At 43.1% G+C, this 26,036-nt stretch overlaps 1 protein-coding gene across 2 annotated transcripts in view; it reads left to right on the top strand.

Annotated features, from left to right (window-relative positions):
• Positions 1-26,036, top strand: part of PSTPIP1 (proline-serine-threonine phosphatase interacting protein 1) — a 484,932-nt gene that overhangs the window by 433,994 nt on the left and 24,902 nt on the right. For both annotated transcript variants that reach the window (XM_069222343.1, XM_069222342.1), the window contains 2 exons: positions 1,428-1,504; positions 10,585-10,703. In XM_069222343.1, the coding sequence (XP_069078444.1) occupies positions 1,428-1,504; positions 10,585-10,703 (196 nt within the window). The remainder of the gene's footprint in view (positions 1-1,427; positions 1,505-10,584; positions 10,704-26,036) is intronic.

The following is a 26,036-nucleotide window of genomic DNA, read 5'->3' on the forward strand; positions in this document are numbered from 1 at the left end:
GTTGTCTACCTGTTTCTTAAATCTCGGGCATGGGCCGCCATTGCTCTGGGTTTATTTTCAGTACACTGCGTTAGAACAGAGTATCAGCGATTGACTTTACAGTTATACAACACCCATTACAGTGTTAAATGATAGGTAATAATACACGACAAAATGATTACAGACGAATGGTAATTCCAGAAGACTGATAACTACTAAATTAAATCGTTGGCCTATTCCTAAAGTCAAGGGGAGCATTTATTTTCTAAGGAAAAATGCAAGATTGTTATGTTCACGTTTTTTAATTTGCTGTAGTCTGTTTGGTACAATATATCATTAATTTGTGTAAACTTGATTGTCATTTTCCTATTTATACTCAAAAGTCACCCCATTCGTATAGTTCATTTGTTGAGGTGCCAGAAGGCCTCTTAATAATAAAAAGACCAACACCCTTGTTTACTATAGAGAAAATGCTTAGAAATGATGCTATATCGGGCCCAAAGACTGCGGTGAAAATAAAATGAAAATCCACCTCTTATAACTTGGTCCTATCGTTTTCTACTGGTGTACCCCCGATTCACTAGTTCACACCTCTTTCTACTAGAGCCCACCTTCTCCATGTAAAAGACAACGCCGGACATTATAATCTACTACTCTGTATTGAGTCAAGCCTACCCCCACTAAGATGCACTTTCTATATTACATCAATGCACTATTTTGCCTCCCATTGAGGAATATATTCTCAAAGTGAGTCATATCTTCAGCAATTATATTCCACCTCACCACCATTATAATTCACCTTTTAATATTACTCCCCACCTACTGCCACTAAACCACGTTTCTTTCATTAGAACACCGTACCTGCTGGTAGCCTCCACATCATCCTTCTGTGGCTTCTCATAGTAGACTGTGAATTGTTGCATGGATCTGTGCTGTCTTTTACTCAGTCAAGTCTCTTCCAATGAGATTTCAGCTCACTCAGTTCACTCTGTCAGATCTTATCTTCTCCTGTAGGCCACAGTATCTCTCACTGAACCACACTTACCACAGCAAACATCACCTCCTCTCATAAGATCACACCTATTCCTATTAAGACACAACTCTTACACTAGACCACAATTTCTCACGCTGCACCCCAATTCCTCAAACTATACTACGACACTCCCCAAAAATGTTCCTTCTCCAGTTGATTAAATTCATCTAATTGAGCCATAATTCTCTTTCCATAGGACTGCCACCACAGCTTCCACCAGCACTCCCCTCATTCTATTTGCACTATAATCCTCCTACTGACGCTGGACAGTATTGTGACATATTATTGTTTCAAGAGTGTTTCCCTTCTACATGCTGCTCCTGCTCCTTACTTCCTTGTGTGTCTTTGGTTGGTGGATCTTTACTTGACACGCCTTTGTGCCTCGTATACTAAAAGTCGTCTCTTCTGTTCACAGGTTCTCAGGTTTGTTGCAAGGCTTTGGAAATTCCAGGAATGTCAGCGAGGTCTCGACACCTTCAGCTCCTGCTCCTGGTAAGTGCTTATTAGCTGTAGAAGTCTGGAGTTTTTGGACAAGGTAGGGTAAAAACTGAATAACAACCATGAAGTCTTGATTACAAAAGTGTTAACTCTACCTGTCAGCCCTCCAAATCACACTTAAACCAGCGAAAGATAGCTGAGAGCCTGACAGCTCTAAGTTCTGGTCCTGGCAATGCACATTTTCATTAATCTAAGATAGTTTAATGGCGAGCCATTCACACTGAGCAAGATTAAATAAAATTAAATGCATGGAAGCATTGTAGGTGCTCATGCCATGTTACTCCAGACCACGTTCAACAGGGTCACCCATAGTCGTATATGGCTACCCATGAAAAAAACGTGGCTAACCATGATTTCTCCATCAATCTGAATTTACGACAGTCTGGTCACCATGATGTCCTTTTTTCTATGGGCACCAATGAACATCTAAGTGACTGAACTATAAAGAGTCAGTATAATAGTCACCAATGGGAATATAGTGATTCACTCTGAGCATTTTATCTCATTATGTGTACTTAAATCTCTATTACAGACCTTATACTAAGTGAGTTATATCAAAAATACCGTATTTAAAATTTATATTATGGGATAGGGCCTGAAGTGTCCCCGTTGTGGCCAGGGTGCCTCTGCTGCGGTCATTGTGGAGAGCTACCTCCCTGAGGTCCCTTCCCCTTCACAGCTTCTGCAAAGCTCCCTCACTCGAGTGTATCCTTGTGTCTTGCATGAGCACATCTCGGTCTGTTTGTGCCTTAAAGAGTCTGGTTGTGCCTGATTGACCTCTGCTCACCTCCAATTTGCATACCCTCACCGCAGTGCTCTGCTGACTACACCTGACTGGATTTCATCAGGTTTAACACCCCCACCTCTCCCCCCCCATTTCTTTAGGGGCTTTGTTAATTTTGGTAGAGGTCTCGTTGGGCAATGTTGGCCCTCTATTTTGTGGTACCTTTGAGCACTTTACCACTGCTAACCAGTGCTAAAGTGCACATGCTCTCTCCCTTTAAACATGGTAACATTGGATCACACCCAATTGGGCTATTTAATTTACTTATAAGTCCCTAGTACAGTGCACTATAGGTGCCCAGGGCCTGTAGATTAAAAGCTACTAGTGGGCCTGCAGCACTGATTGTGCCACCCACTTCAGTAGCCCCTTAACCTTGTATCAGGCCTGCCATTGCAAGGCCTGTGTGTGCAGTTTAACTACCAATTCGACTTGACATTTAAAAGTACTTGCCAAGCCTAAAACTCCCCTTTTTTCTACATATAAGTCACCCTTAAGGTGTGCTCTAGGTAACCCCTAGGGCAGGGTGCTGTGTAGGTAAAATGCAGGACATGTACCTGTGTAGTGTAACTCCTAAATTTGTTTCTACACTACTGTGAGGCCTGCTCCCTTCATAGGCTAACATTGGGGCTGCCCTCATACATTGTTTGAGTGGTAGCTGCTGATCTGGAAGGAGTAGGAAGGTCATATATAGTATGGCTAGGATGGTAATACAAAATTCTGCTGACTGGTGAAGTTGGATTTAATATTACTATTTTAGAAATGCCACTTTTAGAAAGTGAGCATTTCTCTGCACTTAAATCTTTCTGTGCCTTACAATCCACGTCTGGCTGGGTTTAGTTGACAGCTCCTTGTGCATACACTCAGACACACCGCAAACACAGGATACTCAGCCTCATTTGCATACATCTGCATTTTTAATGGGTCTTCGTGGGCTGGGAGGGTGGAGGGCCTGCTCTCACACAAAGGACTGCCACACCCCCTATTGGGACCCAGGCAGACAGGATTGAACTGAAAGGGGACCTGGCGCACTTCTAAGCCACTCTTTGAAGTCTCCCCCACTTCAAAGGCACATTTGGGTATAAAAACAGGGCCTCTGCCCTACCACCTCAGACACTTCCTGGACAAGATACCTAAACCAGAACCTGCACCCTGACAAATAGAACTGCCTGGCTGCCTAAAGGACTCACCTGACTGCTTCCTGATGAGGACGGCTGCCTTGCTGTTGCCCTGCTGTCTTGCTGCTCTCTTGCTTTGCTGCAGAAGTGCTCTGCTAGGGCTTGGATAGAGCTTGCCTCCTGTTCCCTGAAGTCTCAGGAACAAAAAGACTTCTCTCCTGCAGCTGCAATCCCCATGCAGTGAAAATTCGATGCACCGCCTGCCAAGAACGACGCACAGCCTGCTTGCGGTGAAAAATTCACCGCACGCTGAGCCCGGAACGACGCAGCCCGACTTCATGACAGAAGATCGACGCAGCGCCAACGATGCGACCGGAACTTCGACGCACGGGCATACTGGATCGACGCAAGCTGACTCAGAACGACACCACCCAACTTCCTGAGAGGAATCGACGCAGCGCCTGCCGTGCAGAAGAAAATTTCACGCATCACCTACCAGAATTGAAGCAGCCCCTGTGACTTCGCTCCGCAAGCCCAGGATTTCATGCATCGTCCGCAGGGCATCTGAAAACCCCACAAACCGAAGAGGATCCAAGTCAGTGCGCCGGAAATCGACGCACCGTCTTCCCCGCATGGAAAATAATGACGCAAGTCCGTGTGTGAAGGGGCGAAACCGACGCACACTCACCGTTTTCCATTCATCTCCTCCTCTGTGGTCCCTTGCGAGGATTATTCAATGCAAACCAGGTACTTCGCCCTGCAAGAGACACTTGTTGTTTCTAGGAGAACTTTAGACCCTTTTTATTGCTTTTACAGTAAGATTTTAACTCTAAAGACACTTGATATCACTTTCAGTGAAATCCCTACATTTGCTTATTTAATCTTTAATCATTTTGACCTGTATTTCCAGATAAATATTATATATTTTTCCAAACACTGTGCGGTGTATTTTTGTGGTGTTATATTGTGGTATTGTATAGTTTATTGCACAAATACTTTACACATTGCCTTCTAAGGTAAGCCTGACTGCTCAGTGCCAAGCTACCAGAGGGTGGGCACAGGATCATTGGGATTGTGTGTGACTTACCCTGACTAGAGTGAGGGTCCTGGCTTGGACAGGGGGTAACCTGACTGCCAACCAAAGACCCCATTTTTTAACAGAAAGCATTCAAGACTTTAAAACATAAACTCCTCAAATCTCACCAGAAACCCTGGTTTCTGACCTCGACTTCTGCTTGAGTTAAGGAGCTATAATAAGTGACCTTATCTTTTATACGAATAGACGAGCACCATGGAGGAGAGCCCTGTTCTCATTGCTCTTAATCTCTTCATCCAGAAAAACGCCTCTTAGTCAGAGACTATCGGCATCGGCTTTCAGAGCGGAATTTATCATCACTATTTACAATAATGGGACTATCCTCATCCAATCATCAGGTTGCAACATAGAAATATTTGAGTACATTTTCCCTCCCATCAAGAAAGCTGCAAGGAATACTGAATCCACTACTGCTCCAGACTGTCCTTTCACTGAGTGCAACACTTACCTCCATTACCCCAGGGTCCTTAACCCCCCTCAATCAATCACCAGACTAGAGTGCTGCCTCATCTCACCCCCAGAGCAAATACTTTAGAGCTACAGAGGCAATCTATTCACACCCTCACCCCAACCATACCTCTGACCCCCACATGCCTCAATCTCACTTCTGAATGCTGATCCCCTAAAAACACCCAGTGACATATCTCTAACACTCTCACACAATCATCTTTTGCGCTCTTCACCAACCTATCTTGAATCTTCCTCCTACCCATCCCCTCTCTCCGCTGGCTTACCATCAGCAGTCCAACTCCACTCACATCATCACCCCCTACCTCCTCTCCCCCTGTTCCAAGATCTGACAACCAGCTTTCATACTTCATTAGAACCCAGGCTGGTTGAGATTAAACAGAACCTACAAGAACTCAAAGCAGAATTACAAAGGCTCATTCACATCACAACAGAGATGACAAACATTCAGCAGCCTAATAGGAAGCTAAGGATGAATACTCTCAGTCATGACAAACCGTCCAATCACCTTACCGTACCACCAACAGACCTCCTATCCAACATGACCTCACTTTCGCCGTCACCCATGCACCTGAGTTGGAGAACCTTACCCTACCCAATGCGCACACATGTCCGATTAGACAGGAAGTCCCTCTATCCACAAATATATCCACTCCCTCCTCCTATCATATAACTCTTCACACCCTGATATCAGTGACAATCAGGGTCTAATCCAAATCATATCTGCAAATCTACACAGAGCACCAAGGATCATTCATAGAGCGGCAAACAAGCACAATCTTATCTGAGTTACCCTCATACAGACCATCCCAGCGAACTCCAAACCCCATCTGAAATGCATGCTACTCAATTGCAGATCGGAAGCAAGACACGTGGTAAATATTGCTGACCTTATCCTCACAAGTGATCTTGACCTCCTAATCCTGACTGAAACTTGATTAAATGATTCCTCTGCCTTATCCTTGACATACTAGGCCCTCCTAACTATGGAATCATTAGATTGGATAGGCCTAACAGACCAGGTTGAGGCATTGCCTGCATACATCGTAACAGGTTATCAGTTAAACAATCTCAATCCTCTGTTTTATCCACATGCGAATACTTATGCCTTGATATAGCTTGCAACAACAGGCCACTTTGCAAACTGCACACGATCTACCACCCTACAGGAGATAACCTTGCTTTCATAGAACAAATTCTGGAAATCATTGCTTCAAACATGGGGCAACATTGTACTCAAATCTTCCTCAGAGATTTCAACATCAACTGGAATGATTTGAATGGCCCAGCAGAAAACAGCTTTAAAACCTTTCTTGCTGACCTCAACCTGACCCAAATCTTCAACAACCTCACACACAACAAGGGAGTGATCTTAGATCTTATCATTATGAAGACCAACTCCATTCAACTTGAATCTATCCTCCCCTGTGACTGGTCTGACCACCACTACATCAAATTCCTCAGCACTGAAGCTGTGAGAACAAACATTCCTCAATTAAAGAAACCCAAACTCTGGAACAGGAGCACGCGAAACATCAACTGCAATGAATTGACATCTCTCAGTAATAACATCATGCTTCCTCCTGGAAACATGTCAGATGTGCATGATCTTACTAACCACTACAGTCGTTCCATGGAGATCAATCTAGGCTCAATCACTCCATTTCAGCTAAATAGAGCGTCCACCAAGGACTCCAAACCATGGTATAATGGTAGACTCAATACAGATAGATGTAACCTGAGACTTGAGATACTACAAAAGTATTAGATGTTTGATAGCAAAATTCATCAGAAATCAATTGGATCAAGCTAGAAATCGACTTAAAAAGTTATTTGAGCTCATTAAACTACAATCTAATGGCCTACCCAACCCTTCCCTAGCTGGATCTATTCTGCTACCAAACTGCGAGGAATTTGCCTCCTTCTATCTTGAGAAGAGTGAAAACATGAGAAATCATTTGCAGATGGCTTTGGAGCATCATCCTCTCTTACCTCACGCCAACCTCTCCTCTTCCCGGATTCTTATCCCCTCATGTCCACCTGGACACACCCTCAGAAACAATGCCTCATGGAATTCCTTCAAAACTATTGATGAAAGTGCCATTCTCAAAAATCTTGCAGAGCTGAAACCATCAAACCACTTCAGTGACCCTCTACTCCCCGATTTCTTTAATGAGATCAAACCAACAATATTTTTTCTTTGAACCAAGATCGTTAATGCCTCCATACTTTAAGGTACTATCCCTGACTGCCTAAAGTCTGGACAGGTTTTCCCCATCCTGAAAAAACAACGGCATATCACACTGACTGAAACAACTTCTGACCTATCTCCAACATTCCTACACCGGTGAAGCTCCTTGAAAAATGAGTACACATTCAACTCTGCAAACACATTGAATAATTCAGCCTTTTAGACCAATTCCATTCCAGCTTCCGTTCAGGGCATAGCAACAGATCAGTTGTCACTCACATAAAAATGTTGAATCAGAACAAGTCTTCCTTCTAATCCTCCTTGACCTATCTTCAGCATTTCACACGGTTAAGCATGACAACCTACTAGACCTTTGGTAACATAGAACAGGGCTAACAGGAACAGTCCTAAATTGGTTCACCTCGCTTCTCCATAACAGAACTCAAAGATTCATGGTTAATCATTCCCTATCTAAGACAACTCCGGTCACATTGGTGGTACCACAGGGGTCCTCCCTCTCGCCCACTCTCTTTAATCTGTTCATGGAGACTCTAACAGAAATTCTGAGTTCACCAAACATTCCCTACCACATATATGCAGACGCCACCCAATTATGCCTGAGTCTCCTCCCCTGAAGACCTCAGATCCTTTAACCTAACTTTTCAGAAAACCCACCCAAAATCAGCTGCCATGCAACCACCTGAAACTAAATACTCAAAAAAATGAATTCCTTCTAATCTCCCTACACTACTAGTCACCTCTCATTGAAGATTGGTTGAAACAACTAACCGTCCTCAATTGCTTGCCACAAGTTATAGATTCAGCGAGATCCCTGGGTATAACTCTAGACAAGAACATTAACACACAGAAGCACATCAGTGCTGCTACCAAAGGAGCGAACCTCCAAATTAACATTTTAAGAAAATTAAAACCCTTCCTCCCCTCCAATGATTTCAAGTCTGCAGTGCAAGCCTTAGTGATTCCCAGGTTGGACTATGGAAGTGCAACCCTCTGTGGCTTGCCCAGATTCAAAACAGCTGTTCTAAGGGCCTCTCTCAACTCTGCACAGAGGCTCATCACAGGATCAAAAAGAAACAACCACATCATCCCGATCCAAAATCCCTCAACTGGCTCACTCATGAAGCAAGAATTCTGCTAAACATGACCTGCATGACCCATAAAGCCCTTCACTTTAATACCCCACGATACCTCACTCAGAAATTAAAATTTTCTGGTGGTGGCCAACCCTCCAGAAATTCTAGCACCTTACTGCTGAAACTTCACAGATTCCTCAAAATGAAAACCTGTAACCAAGCCTTCTCTGGGATCACCTCGATAATTTGGAACGCCTCGCATTCTGAAATCAGACTAAATCCTTCAACTGCATCTTTCAAGAAAGAATTTAAAGTACTACTTATGAACACATTTCTGCGCTAGATCCTAGGATCTCCTTCCTTAATACCTTTCCTGACACGTCATTTACCCCTCCCCTTGACTACTGCTTCCTTTGCTATGCTATGGTTTTCGATTTATCAGTCCTGACTTTATGTTGTAACCTCCCTTATCTGGGTGCTGCAGTATCCATATTGTTCTCGACTATATTAATGATTTTATTGGTCTCTGCTTTCTGAACAATTGTAAAGTGCTTTGATATATTACTTAAAAGAGCTGTGTGAAGCTCAGTGCCATACCAGTTACTACAAATACATGCAACAACATCATCATGTATACAGATATAGGATCAGTATTGTCAATGTAACATGACCTGCATTGTAGTGAGTGAACACTTCTAAGCTTGTCACAAGTAAAATCTATAAATGTCAACCAAGTCCTTCCAATTTGTAATCAGCCCATGCCTTCAGCCATTAAAGTCTCCTTTCCCTGAGTAATATGGTGTAGGAGGATCCGAGTCTATCTTGTGTGGGTGGGGAGTTGGGTAATGAATATTCTAATGAATACGTTTGTGAATGTGCCAATGTTTCATCTTTGCTACTGTGGTCGGGACTTGTAATGTTCAGGGGCATTGTCATCTATTTGCTTCATTCTCATTAACACTCTGCCACTCTTTGGCAAAGGTGATCTTTGTAATTTCTGTATGGATCTGGACCCTAATTCTTATCTTTGCTCGATTGGACCATATTGGGGTCACTCAGAGATTGGCAAAAGTGGGACATCCACAAACAAACAGCAGATGTACAATCCATCTATCGTTCAGTTCCCCTTCCTCATTTATAGTCCATAATTAAAAAACATTAGAGTTCACCAGCCATGAGCAAGTGAGCTATATTCTCCTGAACTACAAAGTATTCCTCTAGGTTGATTGCTCAGCAATGGAGAACCATCTAGTATTATCCTTACTGCCTTTCAGATCTCTGACTGCTGAATGCCTGCGAAAGGCAGAAGACAAATCTTATGAGAAACACACTCACTTGAATTAATACTATTTGAGGCAGTAGTGTCTAATTTATGTGTAGTTTAAAATAGGAGGTATGGGACTGAAATCAAAGCTTAACAGTAGGAGGTACTAGAGTTCAACCACCTCGATCTATGATGTGAGGTAGAACTAGGGCCAGATATTTGTGAAAGCAGACCTCTTAAATAACTCTTCCACATCTATTGCTTGATGTTTGTATTTGTAGTGAGCCTGGGAGAGCAGTATCCATTAGTAATCCTTTACCTGGGCTGTTGCGTTGTGAGAGCCTCTCACAAAGCCCCATGGGAGCGGGCTGAAGGAGGGTCATAATGGCAGTTATGGGCTAGCAACCAGCCACTTTAAATATAGACATCTTGTTGGGAGTGTCTTGTGGTACTCAGAGGTCCATTAGCTTAAACAGGACATGAATGATCCACCTGCTGACAAAGACAAAACGTACTGCCTTTCAGGCTGATGGTCAGTTCATGGTAATGAACCAGTCAGGACCATCTCAGTGCTACCTAAATAAAACTATTTACATCTACTCCAAACTTACTAAATCGAGGAATTATACCCCTCAGCAGAGTTGTCAGCAGATAGGTACACTGATAGTTCTGCTGCGAAAAACATAGCTGGAGGATTGTGGGCATGCATGCTAAGTGAACGTAGGGAGCAGGATGGATCATCACATCGTCCTTTGGTCAAAGCCCTTGCGACTAGGAAAATAGGGAAAATTCTTGCCAGCCCACTGTCTTGTACTGCCACATTCCTCACTGCCAGAAATGGCAGCAGGTATGACTGTCAGTATTGGGAGATCTGCCTACTGGTACTCTATTACCAGCCACTGCTCATCTCCTAGATGTTTTTGATTGCTGGCTGGAAACATAAAAAGGGTGTACACACCTCCTAATATGGCTTTTAGGAGCAGGCACTATGTATGTGATAGCTTCCTACAAGAACCTTGGTGAAATTACTAATAAACATACTTTTCTATGCCATCAAAATAGATAATGTTGATGGAGTGTATGCGTCAGTCCACATTCAAGAACAAGAAGAAAGAGAAGACGAGATAGGTGAATTGAACTCCTTCCAGGACTTCACCGTACTTTACGACTACACGGCCCAGGTAATAACAGATTTTGAATTTGTGTGCAGACTCACTACTCCATTCTCTGTCCATAAGGCCATTGATAGGCAGCAGCACTCATGGCAGTCCCTAACAGTCCACTTTAAAGAGTGGGTCCCTCTGAATTTATTATACATGAAAAGATGCTACGTATCTGAAGCAGTATAGCAATTTTCAGCCACTCTCTCAGACTCCACCTTTCTTTGTGATGACTGGTTGAAGAGATCTATATCCACTTTAAAGATAAACAACTGCACTTTCAAGAGAGGCGTCTTGTCATTAGAGATACCACTAAGTTCTTGTGTGTGCCATTGTCGCAGACTGCAGACACTCAAGATTAACCACTGTCAGGGTGATTATTTTTCGGAGGACAGAAACCACAAAATGTTGCCATAAAACTAAGATGTGTAGATTTGATGGTATAAGAAACTAAAACTCTCATGCACTCTCAAATGATGAAACTTAGCACCCAGTACATTAGATTAGGCCCATTAGTGTACCTGTAAATCACTATTGGTCACCAAGCAAATACATAACTAATCCTATCCCATGGCACATTGTATCATCACCACATGTCTCTGTGAATGTAAGGCACTCCAGCATGTTGGCAGTCAATAAAATAGCAAAATGAAGACTGATATAGGTATCATCCTTATATGGCTGTCAGTAGTTTGTCCAAGCCTTCAAGGGCTGACTGCATCATTTCCATTAATTTTATTTGTGTTCTGCTCAAAAGCATTTCTCTGTAAATTAACTTTTATAGAGCATTTTCCTAGTGTCTATCACTATGATGAACCACTAGCATGTAGAAGTTACATGTATGTTGGAAACATGTCCTGATAAAACCAAATATGACCCAGCCAAGTCTTCAACTCAGCAAGGTGGAAGATGATGATGACCTTTTGGACTTTTTCAGCAGGTGTAACAAAATAATTTTGATACTTTTGATACTCTCTTCACAGTCTATTGGGAATCTGAACACTGTCACCACATTGTTGAAAACTGCAACAGCATATATTATTTGAAAAAGGATTTCACAGGGCTTTAGAAGACCACAATGACCAAATGCTCACATTTGTGAGTCAGATGTATCAGTGAACTAAGTAATTTTTTGTGGAACTTGAAAATAAAGTGGAGGCATCCACAAAAGGAATTTATGAGGTTTAAACTAGAGACTAGACCCTGTACCCTCAGTGATTGTCAACTAGGAGGAAACCACTGATCACACAAACTTCACACTCTGCAATTACCTTGGAACATCACCACAATATAGTTGCTGTGTTTACACAACTTCATTGTAGCTGCTGTGTTATTTCTTGTTCACTTGCTTTTAATTTCTACAAAAGTTGTTACATAAAGAATACTCAGAAGGATTTTTGTATAAAACTTTCTTTTTAGTAATCAAAGTACAATGTCCTAGAAGCTTGTTGTAATTTGCTTTGAGTTTCACAAGGAAAATGAAACCTCAGTCTCAGTAACTCAAACTCTCTGCCCAGCCATTGTCAAGGTGGCATCTTCCTCATCAATTCCATACAGTTCTGTGGCCCAGTGATCAACTCCACCTTCCCAGGAAACCTATTTACCTACATGGAGTTACCCGTGGCTCTCGCTGCCCTTTTCCTCACATCTCCTTCACAGTCACCCCCCTTAAATGTATCTCTTTCTCTATCTCAATTTGTAGAGAATGCCCTTCTTCAGCGTTCACAGTTATTCCACAGTTTAATTCATGTTTCCTTTGATGTCTCTTACCCCTCCATACCATCAACCCTTTAAAGACAGATCACAATATTAGGTCACTCACACACTTCCCATAATCAAAGCACATTCACCTCCTCAAGTAGTAAAAGGCTCCGATATTGCTCAGTCTTCTTGTTTGAAAAGCCCTATGCACACTTCCACCAGTGACTTTTTAACACCTCCTTATTACAACAATCATACCTGTTGTCATTCTGCATGCACAATAGGCGCTCTCGACAAAATCAAAACAATGATTGTTTATATCTTAACTCTTCTTTCAGCTTGCCTCCTTTCATGTATAACACCATATTCATTATGCATCTCTCCACCCCATCACTGTTTTGATACCCACTTTAAATCTTGAACTCACCCCTATTTTCCATTGTTCCACCTTTTGATACAACCCCTTTCTCCCTACTTGACCAACTTTTTAAAATTGTAACTTTTCCTCTTACTCCTCAGTTCCTAACATACCTAATATGAAATTGCTAGAGCTATTCCCATACTCAAAATTCCCTCTGTGACCGAAGCAGACTACTTGCTTGCCTTTTTTCCTTACAATCTCCCCAGGAGCCTTAAAATTATCAATTTCATTTGACTTACCAAATGAGTTTCTACAGAGCAATCTGTGCCCCGCCCCCATCCATGCCTTAACCAGACTACTGCAACATCCGCTTCTAGTTTAGACTCGCCTTTGTCTCTTGACTAACTTGCCAGTGAACCACAACATGTTCTGTTGGCAAAGTCTCACCTAGGCAAAACTGGTTCTGCCCATTTCTGTCTCTATTTTGATTCCACACCTTGCTACTCTTACACCTCTGCTACAACCAATCTCAAAATTAAATCCGCTCAGATTGCCAGTGACTTCAACATCTTGTCCCTAGTATCCTCACTTTTTCACGGACAGCCCCTTGCTACACCGCACTCGAGGACACTACAGTGTGATGCTCAACACGGATTAAAGAGTTCAAGATATTACTCATCAGTCATCTAATTTCACTCCCACATTTTCTGCACTCCATTTCACAGCAATATTGGTATTCCATTTAAATGCGAGGTGTAGTTCTCCTCCCTTATTAACGAGTAGCCATCTTACTGTGTCTTCAAGTTAATTTCTTTAGTCAGGACACTTCTTCCTTACATTACATGTTTGTTCTAAAATAGTCTACATCCTATTTAGCAATGAAATTGTTTAGAAAGCACGCTCACTATAGAGGAAAATAGGCAGTAAAAGCACAACTCGAATTCATAGGACTTAAGTGAACTGTCATTTAAGGTCAGACCTCATTTTACCCAGCTTTGTAGTTTAAAGAAAATCACTTCCTTGTTCAGTGTTTATTCACAAAAGTACGTCGGTTTAAATTGAAAATTTCAGTTGGACCACAATGTTATTATCAGGGAGTTCTTGCAGCACATAGTCCCAAAAACCATAATGCTTTCTTTTAAGTTTCTGACGGCACAGACTAAGACATCACTAAAATATTTCACTATATAAAAGTCAAAACTATTGTTTTTTCAGTGCCACCTGTGAACGCAGTCTGCATTTCGCAACTTATACAATCTTTGGGTGAGCTGTACCTGAGTATTTGGGTTCTCTATCGCATAATCTAAGCAAATCAGCATCCACAACCCCTGCTGGAAGAGCTCATAGCATTATACGCCGATCTTAATTGACAGAGAAGTGACCATGACAGACATAAACATCCTAAGGAGTTGTTACTCTAAATTCTGTGGGGATTAGGGGCTGGAGGAGTGGTGAAAGTCTCCATATAACACTGGTCTGTACATAAAAAATTGGTAATGAAGCAGTGCTGCTGGATTTCCCTCAGTCTTCTTCTTGCAGGTGCTTTTCTTGGTTTACAGAGCTTTTCAACATGCTTAGGCTGCGCATGGCCTCTCCTTCTCTTGGGGAAGGGATGTCATCAGCTTGATGCAATGGATGCTTCTAAGCTGCAACTGCCTAAAAATTGATGTTACCCGATTCTGGTGCTTGAACAAACTAAGTAGCATATTTAAGAGCCCCTAGTGCCATTTTAATGGCACATCGGTGTCATGTTTTTACGTTAATGTGGCGTTAGAAGACCAAAACGCTGTGCCATATTTACAAAGTGGGGCAATGCATGCATTGCACCACTTTGTAACCCTTTGCACTACATTATGTCTGCCAGGCATAATGTATGCAAAGGGGGGGTACCCCCATCAGGGGGGGCAAAAAAATGGCACAAAGAAATCTAAAAGATTTCTATGCGTCATTTGTTTCAGCACTTTTAACACCTGCTCAGAGCAGGCATTAAAAGGGGGCTTCCATTGGTTACAGTGGGCCTCTGGGTGCTTTGCAGGGTTAGGATCAACATTTTTTATGCTAATCCTGCAAAGCGCCAGACTAGCAGAAAAAATTCTGACATTCGTCCCCTAACTACCGCCATGGTGGCCAGTACTTTAAATATGGCGCGCAGATGGTGGCATTAGGGGGGACGCTAAGGGGCACAAGAACAGCGGTGCTGCACTGTGTGCAGCGCCAGTTTTCTTAAATATGCCCCTAAGTGAGGAACATTGAAGACTTTGACCTGTAGAGTATTGTTAAGAACACGTATGACTTGGAGGAAGTGGTGAAGATGAAAGACAGAGGAGGGACGATAAAGGAGATGGAGGCAGCAGTTGCTTCACTGGAGGGTTAACAGCAAAGGTTAAGAAATCGGACATCGAATTGCTGCTTGTGTAGACCTCAAAATGGGAGGTCATGGGGTTGGTGAGTGTGTGTATTGGTACGTATATATTGCAAACCTAGTTCAGAAGCAAGGAAGCCCTAGGCGCAGCTGAGAAAAACAAGTCACAGGTATCTATATAGTTGCAGGGCCTCTCACCTACTGCATGTAGAAGTAGAGAAGCCTAGATATTACTATTGTTTGCACATGAGGTTTTGCTTGAGGAAATGTTTTAGACTCAGGATTGAAGTGAAGGAGACAAGGACTGAGTCTGATCTGTGATAGAATGGTATTACAGACCCTAGACATATAGGGGGTCATTCTGACCCTGGCGTTCATGGACCGCCAGGGCCAACGACCACGGGAGCACCGCCAACAGGCTGGCGGTGCTCCCATGGGCATTCTGACCGCGGCGGTACAGCCGCGGTCAGAAACGGAAAACCGGCGGTGTCCCGCCGGTTTTCTGCTGCCCTGGGGAATCCTCCATGGGGATTCCGACCCCCTTACCGCCAGCCTGGTCCTGGCGGTTTTGACCGCCAGAACCTGGCTGGCGGTAACGGGTGTCGTGGGGCCCCTGGGGGCCCCTGCAGTGCCCATGCCAACGGCATGGGCACTGCAGGGGCCCCCTAACAGGGCCCCACTAAGATTTTCAGTGTCTGCATAGCAGACACTGAAAATCGCGACGGGTGCAACTGCACCCGTCGCACCCTTCCCACTCCGCCGGCTCCATTCGGAGCCGGCTTCCTCATGGGAAGGGGTTTCCCACTGGGCAGGCGGGCGGCCTTCTGGCGGTCGCCCGCCCAGCGGGAAACTCAGAATAACTGCGGCGGTCTTTTGACCGCGCAGCGGTATTCTGGCGGTTCCCGTTTGGCTGGCGGCGCCCACCGCCAGCCAATGTCAGAATCACCCCCATAGTCAGAGAAGGCTAGTCTTCTGGTTTTACTTGCTTCCTTCACACATCCCTTGTTTCCCTCCCTAGTGACGCCGTGGCTTCATGCGTTGCATTGGTCCCCTGAGTCAGTGTTTGTTTTCGGCCTGAAGCAGAACATCTTCGTAGAGAAGCCTTGTAGATGATGCTACAGGTCTTAAAGATGATACAGGCAGTCTGTAGGTGAAAAGGGCACAATTTGTAGGTGAAGCCTGTCACACAGCGAAGGCTATCTTGCTGCAAAAGACCTACTGTGGGCTAATCGAGAGATTAAAGGTGCATACAATCTGCCATTGCCTACTATTAGTCTGCTTTATTATCACTATCACTAACTTGCCTGGCCTGGCTTTCCTCTGAAGCATACCCTCTTTAGTATCTCTCCTACCGGCTGTCTTCTGGCCTTCCACTGCTCACCTATAAGGAACAACTTTTTTCTGTTTTTTAAGTACTTGATGAGAGTGCATGTGTACGTGTAATCCTGCTTTCTCCCTCATGCGCTTCTACCCTGTGAAATACCCACCACGTGCTCAGTGCTGCAGTATTCCTTGTGATGCATGTTCTCTCTTTTGTGCTTCTACCCCACCAAACTCACTGCCTTCATGCGCCCCATGTTGCTTTCTCGCACATGTGCTTGTGCCTCCTCACCCCATGTGCTGTTTTTCACCGCCATCCATCCACTCCTTATTGCCTCCCCCACCCTGCTCCTCCATTGCTCCCCTATGCCCACTGGCTTTTTTTGTGGGGGAGAACCAGGCAGCAAATTTTTGCTGGCCCCTTTGCCTTAAAATAGCACTATTACACTACATTTTTTAATTTGTTTTATTTCCCTTCCCAGATCTGTAAGTAAAAAATGGCAGCTGCTTTATTTTGATTTATAGTGTGAAAATCCACACTAGTTGACAAGATGGTTATTTTCACTTAAAGGAAAGTGTTAAAAGTCACTTCCAAGTCAAGGAGGCCAAGAAAGTCTGGTTCGGTAATGAGAAGGTTGTTATCTGTGACCAGGATATTCGCCATCTCCCTCCCTAGAGTGGTTCCAACTATACTTATAGTCACATAAGAAGGTGTTGGTCTTGATTTGTGCATATAGTTGAATGGCAGCAACCTTTTCTACTGTTTTTAGAGGAATGGTAAATATATGATTGAGTTTATGTTGGCTGGTGGGTGCTACTGGTTGCCGCAGCAGCAAGATCTTTGTTAAGAGAATTTGGAAGGAAGACCTTGCAGAAATTATATTACTGTTTGGTGGATATAGGTTGACCTAAGAGAGTGTGTCATGTCCTACATGAGGGATGGGATCATGACATGGTCAGTCCAGTTTGGTCGTACCCATATATGGAAGGTTTATTGTTGTGATTGAGAAAAGGTTGAGAGTATTGCCTTTTGTGTAGGTTAGTATAATAATGTATGTTTTGTTATTCATAGGGTCATGGATATTGAGAAATTGTTATTCATCTTCTTAGTGATGGAGTTGCATGGTCTGGTGGGTTTAAGGCCTCCTTCAGGTTTATTTAAAAGGAGTATGTGTTGTATTCTGTATCCTATGGGGGCAAAGATGTCAAAGATAAATATGGCAATAGGTGCAAGCTCCCTCTCTGCCAAGATGCAGGTATAATTTGGGCTGGTGAAGTTTCAGATGGCCTTTGATAGGGAGTAGGTGTAGAGTGTGAGGAGGATTGCTTCGTACTGCAATCTGCACTTTTTAACCCCTTGGGTGCCCAGGACGTAATGGCTACGTCTTCACCAGCACTGCCTAATCAGAGGCTGGCCCATCGCACTGGAAGCTCAGCTTCCAGCACGATTGGAAGAGAAATGCTTGCATTTCTCTTCCAATAAGGGGTTGGGGGAGGTCAGAGAGGCATCAAAGGAAAGGAAAGGCCTTTCCTTTCCTTTGATGTCTTTCTGAGCATTTCTGCAGCCCGATCGTAAAGCAACCTGACACTAGGGATGTTTTTCTTTAAAAAAAAAAGAGGGTATGGGTATGGCCATGCCCCCATGCCAAATCAATGGGTACAAAAATGTTCTGCCCACCAGTGGGCAGATGGGGCAATTGCCCCCGATCCACTCCCGGGAGGGCAGAAAGCCTACTAGATGCAAGGGAATTTTTTAAAAAATAGTGGGGTGGTGGCTCCCAACCATTATGGGCATAGTTATGCCCCACCCCAACTGAATGGGGTAACAGTCTTTCAGCTCTCCCCTGAACACTAAAAGATCTTATTACAACGGCAAGCGAGAAGACATTTGATTATTTTGGGTTTTGGTTTTACATTTGGGCCTTGAGAGCTTAGCTAACTCTCAAAATTGTCCTACTAGGAATGGTGAGGGCTGCACTCTTTGGACTTTGGGATGCTGCCATGTAGGAAAATCTACAAGACTTAGACACATCTGAAAACTAAACATCTGGGTGAGTCCAGAGTGATGTGCTTCACATGCACTCCCACCATTTTCCTACTCACAATGCCCTTCAAACCTCCAACTTTGCTTGAAATCACACATTTTTTCCCACATTTTTGTGATGGAACCTTCCGGAATCTGCAGGAATCTACAAAATTCCTACCTCTCAGCATTGTCGCATCTATACTGATAAAAATTCTGCCCCACTTGTCAGCCTAAAGATTTTTTTTTTTCAAACTGCCTTTTTGGACTCGCTTTGGTTACCCCTCAAATTCAACATGTTTTGGCTCTTCCCTGTCACAGTCAGTTTTCTTTGGGGAAATGTGATGTGTCCATGTTGTGTTTTGGGGCACTTCCTGTCACGGGCACTAGGTCTACCCACAGAAGTGAGGTACCATTTTTATCGGGAGACTTAGGGGAATGCTGGGTGAAAGGAAATTTGTGACTCCTCTCAGATTCCAGAACGTTTTATCATTGAAATGTGAGGAAAAAGTGTTTTTTTTGTGCTAAATTTTAAGGTTTGCAATGGATTCTTGGTAACACAACCTGGTGAGAGCCTCACAAATCACCCCATCCTGAATTCCCCTAGGTGTCTAGTTGTAAAAAACGCACAGATTTGGTAAGTTTCCCAAGGTGTCGGCTGGGCTAGAGGCCAAAATTTACAGCTAGGCACTTTCCAAAAAACACATCAGATTTTAATGGAAAAATGTGATGTGTCCATGTTGCGTTTCGTGTCGCGGGCATTAGGCCTACCCACACAAGTGAGGTACCATTTTTATCGGGAGACTTGGGGGAACATAGAATAGAAGAAAAAGGGTTCTTGCCCCTTGTCTTTCTCTACATTTTTTCATTCCAAATGTAAGACAGTGTGTAAAAAAAGACATCTATTTGAGAAATGCCCTGTAATTCACATGCTAGTATCAGGACCTGGAATTCACAGATGTGCAAATAACCACTGCTTCTCAACACCTTATCTTGTGCCCATTTTGGAAATACAAAGGTTTCCTTGATACCTATTTTTCATTCTTTAGATTTCACCAAATGAATTGCTGTATACCCGGTACACACTGAAAACCCATTGCAAGGTGCAGCTCATTTATTGGCTCCGGGTGCCTGGGGTTCTTGATGAACCTACAAGCCCCATATATCCCTGCAACCAGAAGAGTCTAGCAGACATAACGGTGTATTGCTTTAAAAAATCTGCTATAGCTTGAAAAAGTTATAGAAGAAAAGATTGAGAGAAACAGCTCTTTTTTCACCTCATTTTCAATATGTTTTTATTTTAGCTATTACTTTCTGTAGGAAAACCTTGAAGAGTCTCCACAAATACCCCTTGTTGAATTCAGAATTGTGTCTACTTTTCGGAAATGTTTAGCTATCTGGAATCCAGCATTGGTTTCACATCCATTTCTGTCACTAACTGGAAGGAGGCTGAAAGCACATAAAATAGTAAAAATGGGGTATATCCCAGTAAAATGTCAAAATTGTGTTGAAGAATGTGGTTTTCTGATTCAAGTCTGCCTGTTCCTGAAAGCTGGGAAGATGGTGATTTCAGCACTATAAAACCTTTGTTGATGCAATTTTCAGGGAAAAAAACACAAGCTTTCTTCTGCAGCCCTTCTTTCCAATTTAAAAATAAATTGCTGTATTTCGGCTAATTTCTTGGTGTCCTCAAGGGGAACCCACAAACTCTGGGTACCTCTAGAATCCCTAGAATGTTGGAAAAAAAGGACGCAAATTTTGCGTGGGTGGCTTATGTGGACAAAAGGTTATGAGGGCCTAAGCTCGAACTGCCCCAAATAGCCAAAAAAAGGCTTGGCACCTGAGGGGGAAAAGGATTGGCAGTGAAGGGGTTAATGCTTGAAACATTTGCATCTCTGTAAACATTTGTATGGACAAATTCAAATAAATGTGCTTACAACCATTTCCAATATTTATGTGGGGGTAGCAGACTTATTTTTTAGGGTTCGACTCTAACGGGAATATACCTCACATCACTCCTGTGTAGAATGGACTGCCTGTGGGGGTTAGTGGAAGCTGAATTTATAACTGTGAAGGTCCAAAAGAACAGTATTTCCAGGAAGCATTCTGCAGGTTATCCACCATAAAATGAAAAGACGATGTTACCAGAATAGAGTTGTGCTCCATCCAGAGACTGCACTTCTGAAACCTGATGGGGCTGGACATACAAAAAAGAAGGCAAGATAAACACCATTGATTAGCAACATGCTGTACTATTAAAACAGTTTCCACCCAAGTGTGCCTTTGAAGTGGGGGAGACTTCAAAGAGTGGCTAAGAAGTGCACCAGGTCCCCTTTCAGTTCAATCCTGTCTGCCAGGGTCCCAGTAGGGGGTGTGGCAGTCCTTTGTGTGAGAGCAGGCCCTCCACCCTCCCAGCCTAGGAAGACCCATTCAAAATGCAGATGTATGCAAGTGAGGCTGAGTACCCTGTGTTTGGGGTGTGTCTGAGTGAATGCACAAGGAGCTGTCAACCAAGCCCAGCCAGACGTGGATTGTAAGGCACAGAAAGATTTAAGTGCAAAGAAATGCTCACTTTCTAAAAGTGGCATTTCTAGAATAGTAATATTAAATCCGACTTCACCAGTCAACAGGATTTTGTATTACCATTCTGGCCATACTAAATATGACCTTCCTGCTCCTTTCAGATCAGCAGCTGCCACTTCAACAGTGTATGAGGGCAGCCCCAATGTTAGCCTTTGAAGGGAGCAGGCCTCACAGTAGTGCAAAAACGAATTTAGGAGTTTTACACTACCAGGACATATAGCTACATAGGTACATGTCCTGCCTTTTACCTACACAGCAACCTGCTCTAGTGGTTACCTAGGGCACACATTAGGGGTGACTCATATGTAGAAAAAGGGGAGTTCTAGGCTTGGCAAGTACTTTTAAATGCCAAGTCGGGGTGGCAGTGAAACTGCACACACAGGTCTTGCATGGCAAGCCTGAGACAAGGTTAAGGGGGCTACTTGAGTGGGTGGCACAATCAGTGCTGCCGATCCACTAGTAGCATTTAATCTACAGGCCCTAGGCACCTGTAGTGCACATTACTAGGGTCTTATAAGTAGATTAAATAGTTCAATCAGGTATGATCCAAAGTTACCATGTTTAAAGGGAGAGCATATGCACTTTAGCACTGGTTAGCAGTGGTAAAGTGCGCAGAGTCTAAAAACCAGCAAAAACAGTATCCAAAAAGTGGAGGGAGGCAGGCAAAAAGTTAGGGGTGACTACCCTGAGGCTGTCAGGTCTAACAAACAGTAAATACCAAATATGTATAACCCCCGTTGTATGTGAGAACAAGTGTTAATTTTCATGTACATTCACAGTCTACAAAATGTGAACACCCATGGGGATCACAAAACTCTACTTAAATCGTCTCGCAGTTGTGATTCTCAAAAAATATACAAGAGCAACATCTCTCCAGCCAAACAGATTGCTTTTCAAAACTAAATGGTTTCACCATATTGTAAGCCTTTCCAAAATATTTAAACAACGTCACACTCTGCAAACCACCTTCGAAATATTCACTCAGCTGAAAAACATCTTCACTGACACAATGAATTACATAAGAATCAGAGTAAACACCATTCTTTGCTCTCCCTCCATCAATATTTAAACAGGAACAGAAGTAATTCTGACCAGCACCTGAAAGAAAAACAACATCATTAAACTTGTAAAAATAGTCACTCTTGTGTAAGAGAGAGCACACTCTTGTGCAGAATATTGAAGCCTTTGATGAAACATCCCTTTGAATCTTACTTTGAGAATTCTAGCGAGTGTCTGGAAAAATAAAATTCTTCTCTGGCACCTACGAGTACATTAGTGGTGTTTCAAGGTTTAGTTTATTACTCCAAGTAAATGGGACACATAGTTTACAGTCCTAGTTTTACCATTTATAAAACATTGATTTAGGAATGTGAACCAAATTGGTTTTACTGAAGTGAACTAAGACTACAAATCCCAGTATTCCACTGTGTTGGAAATCTGCCCTTGCTGCAGCGTTTTTGTTTGCTGATTAGAGAAATCTGTGTACTGTGTCTTTGCTAACCAGTGGTGAAGTGTTTGTGCTGCTCCTTTTAACATGATGAAAATGTGAATACTCGTGACTGACATATTTAACTTACCCAGAAGTGCCTAGTATATCGTACCAACAGACTACCCAGGACCTGTAAGTTAAATATCACCAGAGAGCTAAGCATTCATTGTGCCAACAACTTAAGCAACAGTCGACTGACGGGGCAGGTTTAAACTACAAATTCGACCTATCAAAATAACCTCTTGTGACAGGCCAAGACCATCCTTTTAAATATTTATAAGTCACACCTATGTAGACCTTACTACCCATTAAGGCAAGGTGCAAGACTTTTAAAAGTAGGACAAGTAAACGTTTTCACTTGAGTGTTACTGAGTGCTGTGGTGTCGCTGTGTTGTTGTACATTGTATGTGCTGTGTTGAGTACATGTCTTATGCCCTGGGGTAGTAGGGCATATTTAACCATCCAGCACCACTTCGGACTGTACAAACGCTAGTATTACTGTTTGATACTCATATGTTGTGCAATTGAATGTACCACTACTACCTTCGTTTCATTTTGCTTGCAGTGTCACAGCCTGTTGGCAGTTGTTTGGATAACACTTCAAAGGAGGGAAACAGAATGCCAAAACACTTTGGGGCATATTTATCAAAAGTGGTACATCATGTCATGATGTGCCACTTTTTCTGCACCCCATTGCACCCCTTAACACCACCATGTGTGTGCAGTATTTATGATATGGTGCACTTTGGCGTACGTTAGGGAACTAGTGTCAAAAATGTTGACGCTAGTTTGGCACTTTGTAGGATTAGCGCCAAAAATCTTTACACTAATCCTTCAAAGTGAAAGGAGGCTCATTGAAAACAATAGGAGCGTCGTGGTGCAGTGGAATCTCATAGATTCCACTGCACCATTTTTCTGGGCCGCCTAATGCTGGAACGTCCCCCTTGCATACATTATGCCTAGCGCAGGCATAGTGTGGCATAAGGGCTTACAAAGTGGCTCAATGCGTGCATTGCGCCGCTTTGTAACTATGGTGCAGCGTTTTTCCCAACATAACGCCACATTTGCATAAAAAAATACGCTAATGTGACACAAGGTGGGGCAAGGGGCTCCTAAATATGCCCCTATATGTGTATCCTTTGTCTGGTTACTGAAAGCTCTGCTTTGATTTTTAGCAGACCTCTATCTCTGAGTTTGTTTGGCATACAGGGACTGCCTAAAACAGGATTTTACTGTTAGATATGCAAGGACACCAGGCTTACCACAGTATACTCGCCACATATACCTCTAGCCCTCAGATCCCAAGTTTACTGTGAATGAAATGGGTAGGGCTATCCCCTGCAACCTTCACCCCATTTCTTAAGGTGTCCCTAGGAGTCAGTCCCACCCACTAGCTCATGCTAGGCATAAATGTGGCACCTCCAAGCACTCACCTAACACACACCTAACCTGCTGTTTGAGACCTACGAAGAGTTTAGAACACTGGACCCTCTCTCCCTCTTGTACCCAGGACAAAGAAGTGGAATTCAGGGATTATAAGGCTGACCTCCTGTTAAGGCTACTAGGACACAAAAAGCTACAAGAAGCCTCTTTCAGCAACTACCCAGCTGACGAGTGGCATCTGGACCTGGACTGGACCCTGGTGTCTAGCCTGACTCTGTGTAAGTCTCTAAGGGCCTCATTTACAAGGCCTTTGTGCCACCGTTGCGTTATTCTTTTTTACGCAGCAGTGGTGCTAGCTGTGCTTTACACTACTCCAGATTTAAAAACTGATGCATTGTGCCCAGTGTGTCAGTTTGTAAACCCTTGTGTCACATTATACCTTCCCCAGGTATAATGTATATGTTCCCACAGGAAAAGCCATGCAGAAATGACGCAGTGAAATTTAAAACATTTCACTGCATCATTCTACAACTTTTCTGCATCAGAATGTTATCACCTGGTCAGAGCAGGCATACAATTGATGCAGGGATTTTCTATATGGGGGCCTACTGCATTGCTGGAGTAGAGTCATTTTTTTGACGCTAGCCCAGCAATGTAAATGTAAAACTTATACCTCGGGTTCCCCTATTTGATTTTTTTTGTCATGTTGGTAGTATGTTTTTTAATTACATTTTACTCTATTTTTCTAATTCACTTCAAGATTATTGTTGTGCATTTTGACTTTCTTACTGTTTTAATACTGCAAAGATTATTTACACATTGCCTCTTAAGCTGGTCTGCGTTGTGCCATAGCTACCAGGGGATAGTGCTCAAGTTAATTTGTCGACTTTAAGGGTCATTCTGACAAATTGAGATTATTACTTGAGATGATTACTTACCCCATCAACTAACAACCCAATTTCTTACACACCACCATCCTGAAATTAAACCACAGAGCAGGAAATGGGCTGCTTCACCATCTAGTAATGATTTGTGCATATGAGAATCTGGGCACTCTTTAAAGTTGTTGTAAAAAAAGTAACTTTATTTACAACCACGTATTAATTCAGATTTCTTTCCATACGGAATTTCAACCTGAAACCTTGATTGAGTTTTGAAACGTCAGCAGGAACGCTGCCCAGAAAACAAATACACCATGGTGACAAATTGCTTGCACTTTCTAACAGAGATTACATTGTCAAAGAACAGGTTATCAGCCTGTCATCCGTTTCCAAGTCATTTACCAAGAGACGTGTGGTATGCCACAGATTGGACTATGTCCGGCCACAATTCCTGAGTCAACTTTGCTAAACATGAGGAAGGAATTACTATATACTCCAGCAAGAAATAACACATTATCTGATGTGTGTTCTGAGATTTGGCAGAGCATCTCTAAGGAACCAGCGAGTGCTGCCGCCATACTAAGGGGCATAGTTATACTTGTTTTGCGCCGAATTTGCCTCAACTTTTTTTTTACACAAATTCGGTGCAAAACTAACTCCATATTTACATTTTGGCATTAGACCTGTCTAGTGCCAAATTTATGGAGTTAAAGTCATTTTTTGGACGTGGAACCCTACTTTGCATCAATTAGATGCATAGTAGGCATTTCCGTGCAAAAAATTATTCTATGGCCTTAATGCCATATTTATCCGCCCCTCCACCCGCAGTGCTAAGATCACGCACAGGAGGGAGGAGGGGTCAAAAAACGGTGCAAAGCTTGCTTTGCACCATTTTTTAATGCCAGGGTCAGGGCAGGCGTTAGGGGACCTGTCGGCCTATTTCCATGATGGAACACCATGGAATAAGCCCCAAAGGTGTCCTCCCCAGCCCCCAGGGATACCTAAGACAGAGCATTGTGGTATGGATGGTTTTGCATCAGAAAATGACTCTAGGCAGGTTAGAGTCCTTTTTTTTTACTCTAACTTGCCTAATGTAATTTTTTGGTGCAAAGCCCCCTTCTTCCATACCGCCAGCCCCACCCGACTAACGTTATTTTTTTTACGATAGCCTACCCTTGCACCGGCAGGCACAATTCCATAAATTTGGTGCCCGGCTGGTGCACAGAAATGGTGCAAGCCGGTGCTAAACAT

This window comes from Pleurodeles waltl, chromosome 3_1 (assembly GCF_031143425.1).
Source record: "Pleurodeles waltl isolate 20211129_DDA chromosome 3_1, aPleWal1.hap1.20221129, whole genome shotgun sequence".
Taxonomy (NCBI): Eukaryota; Metazoa; Chordata; class Amphibia; order Caudata; family Salamandridae; genus Pleurodeles; species Pleurodeles waltl.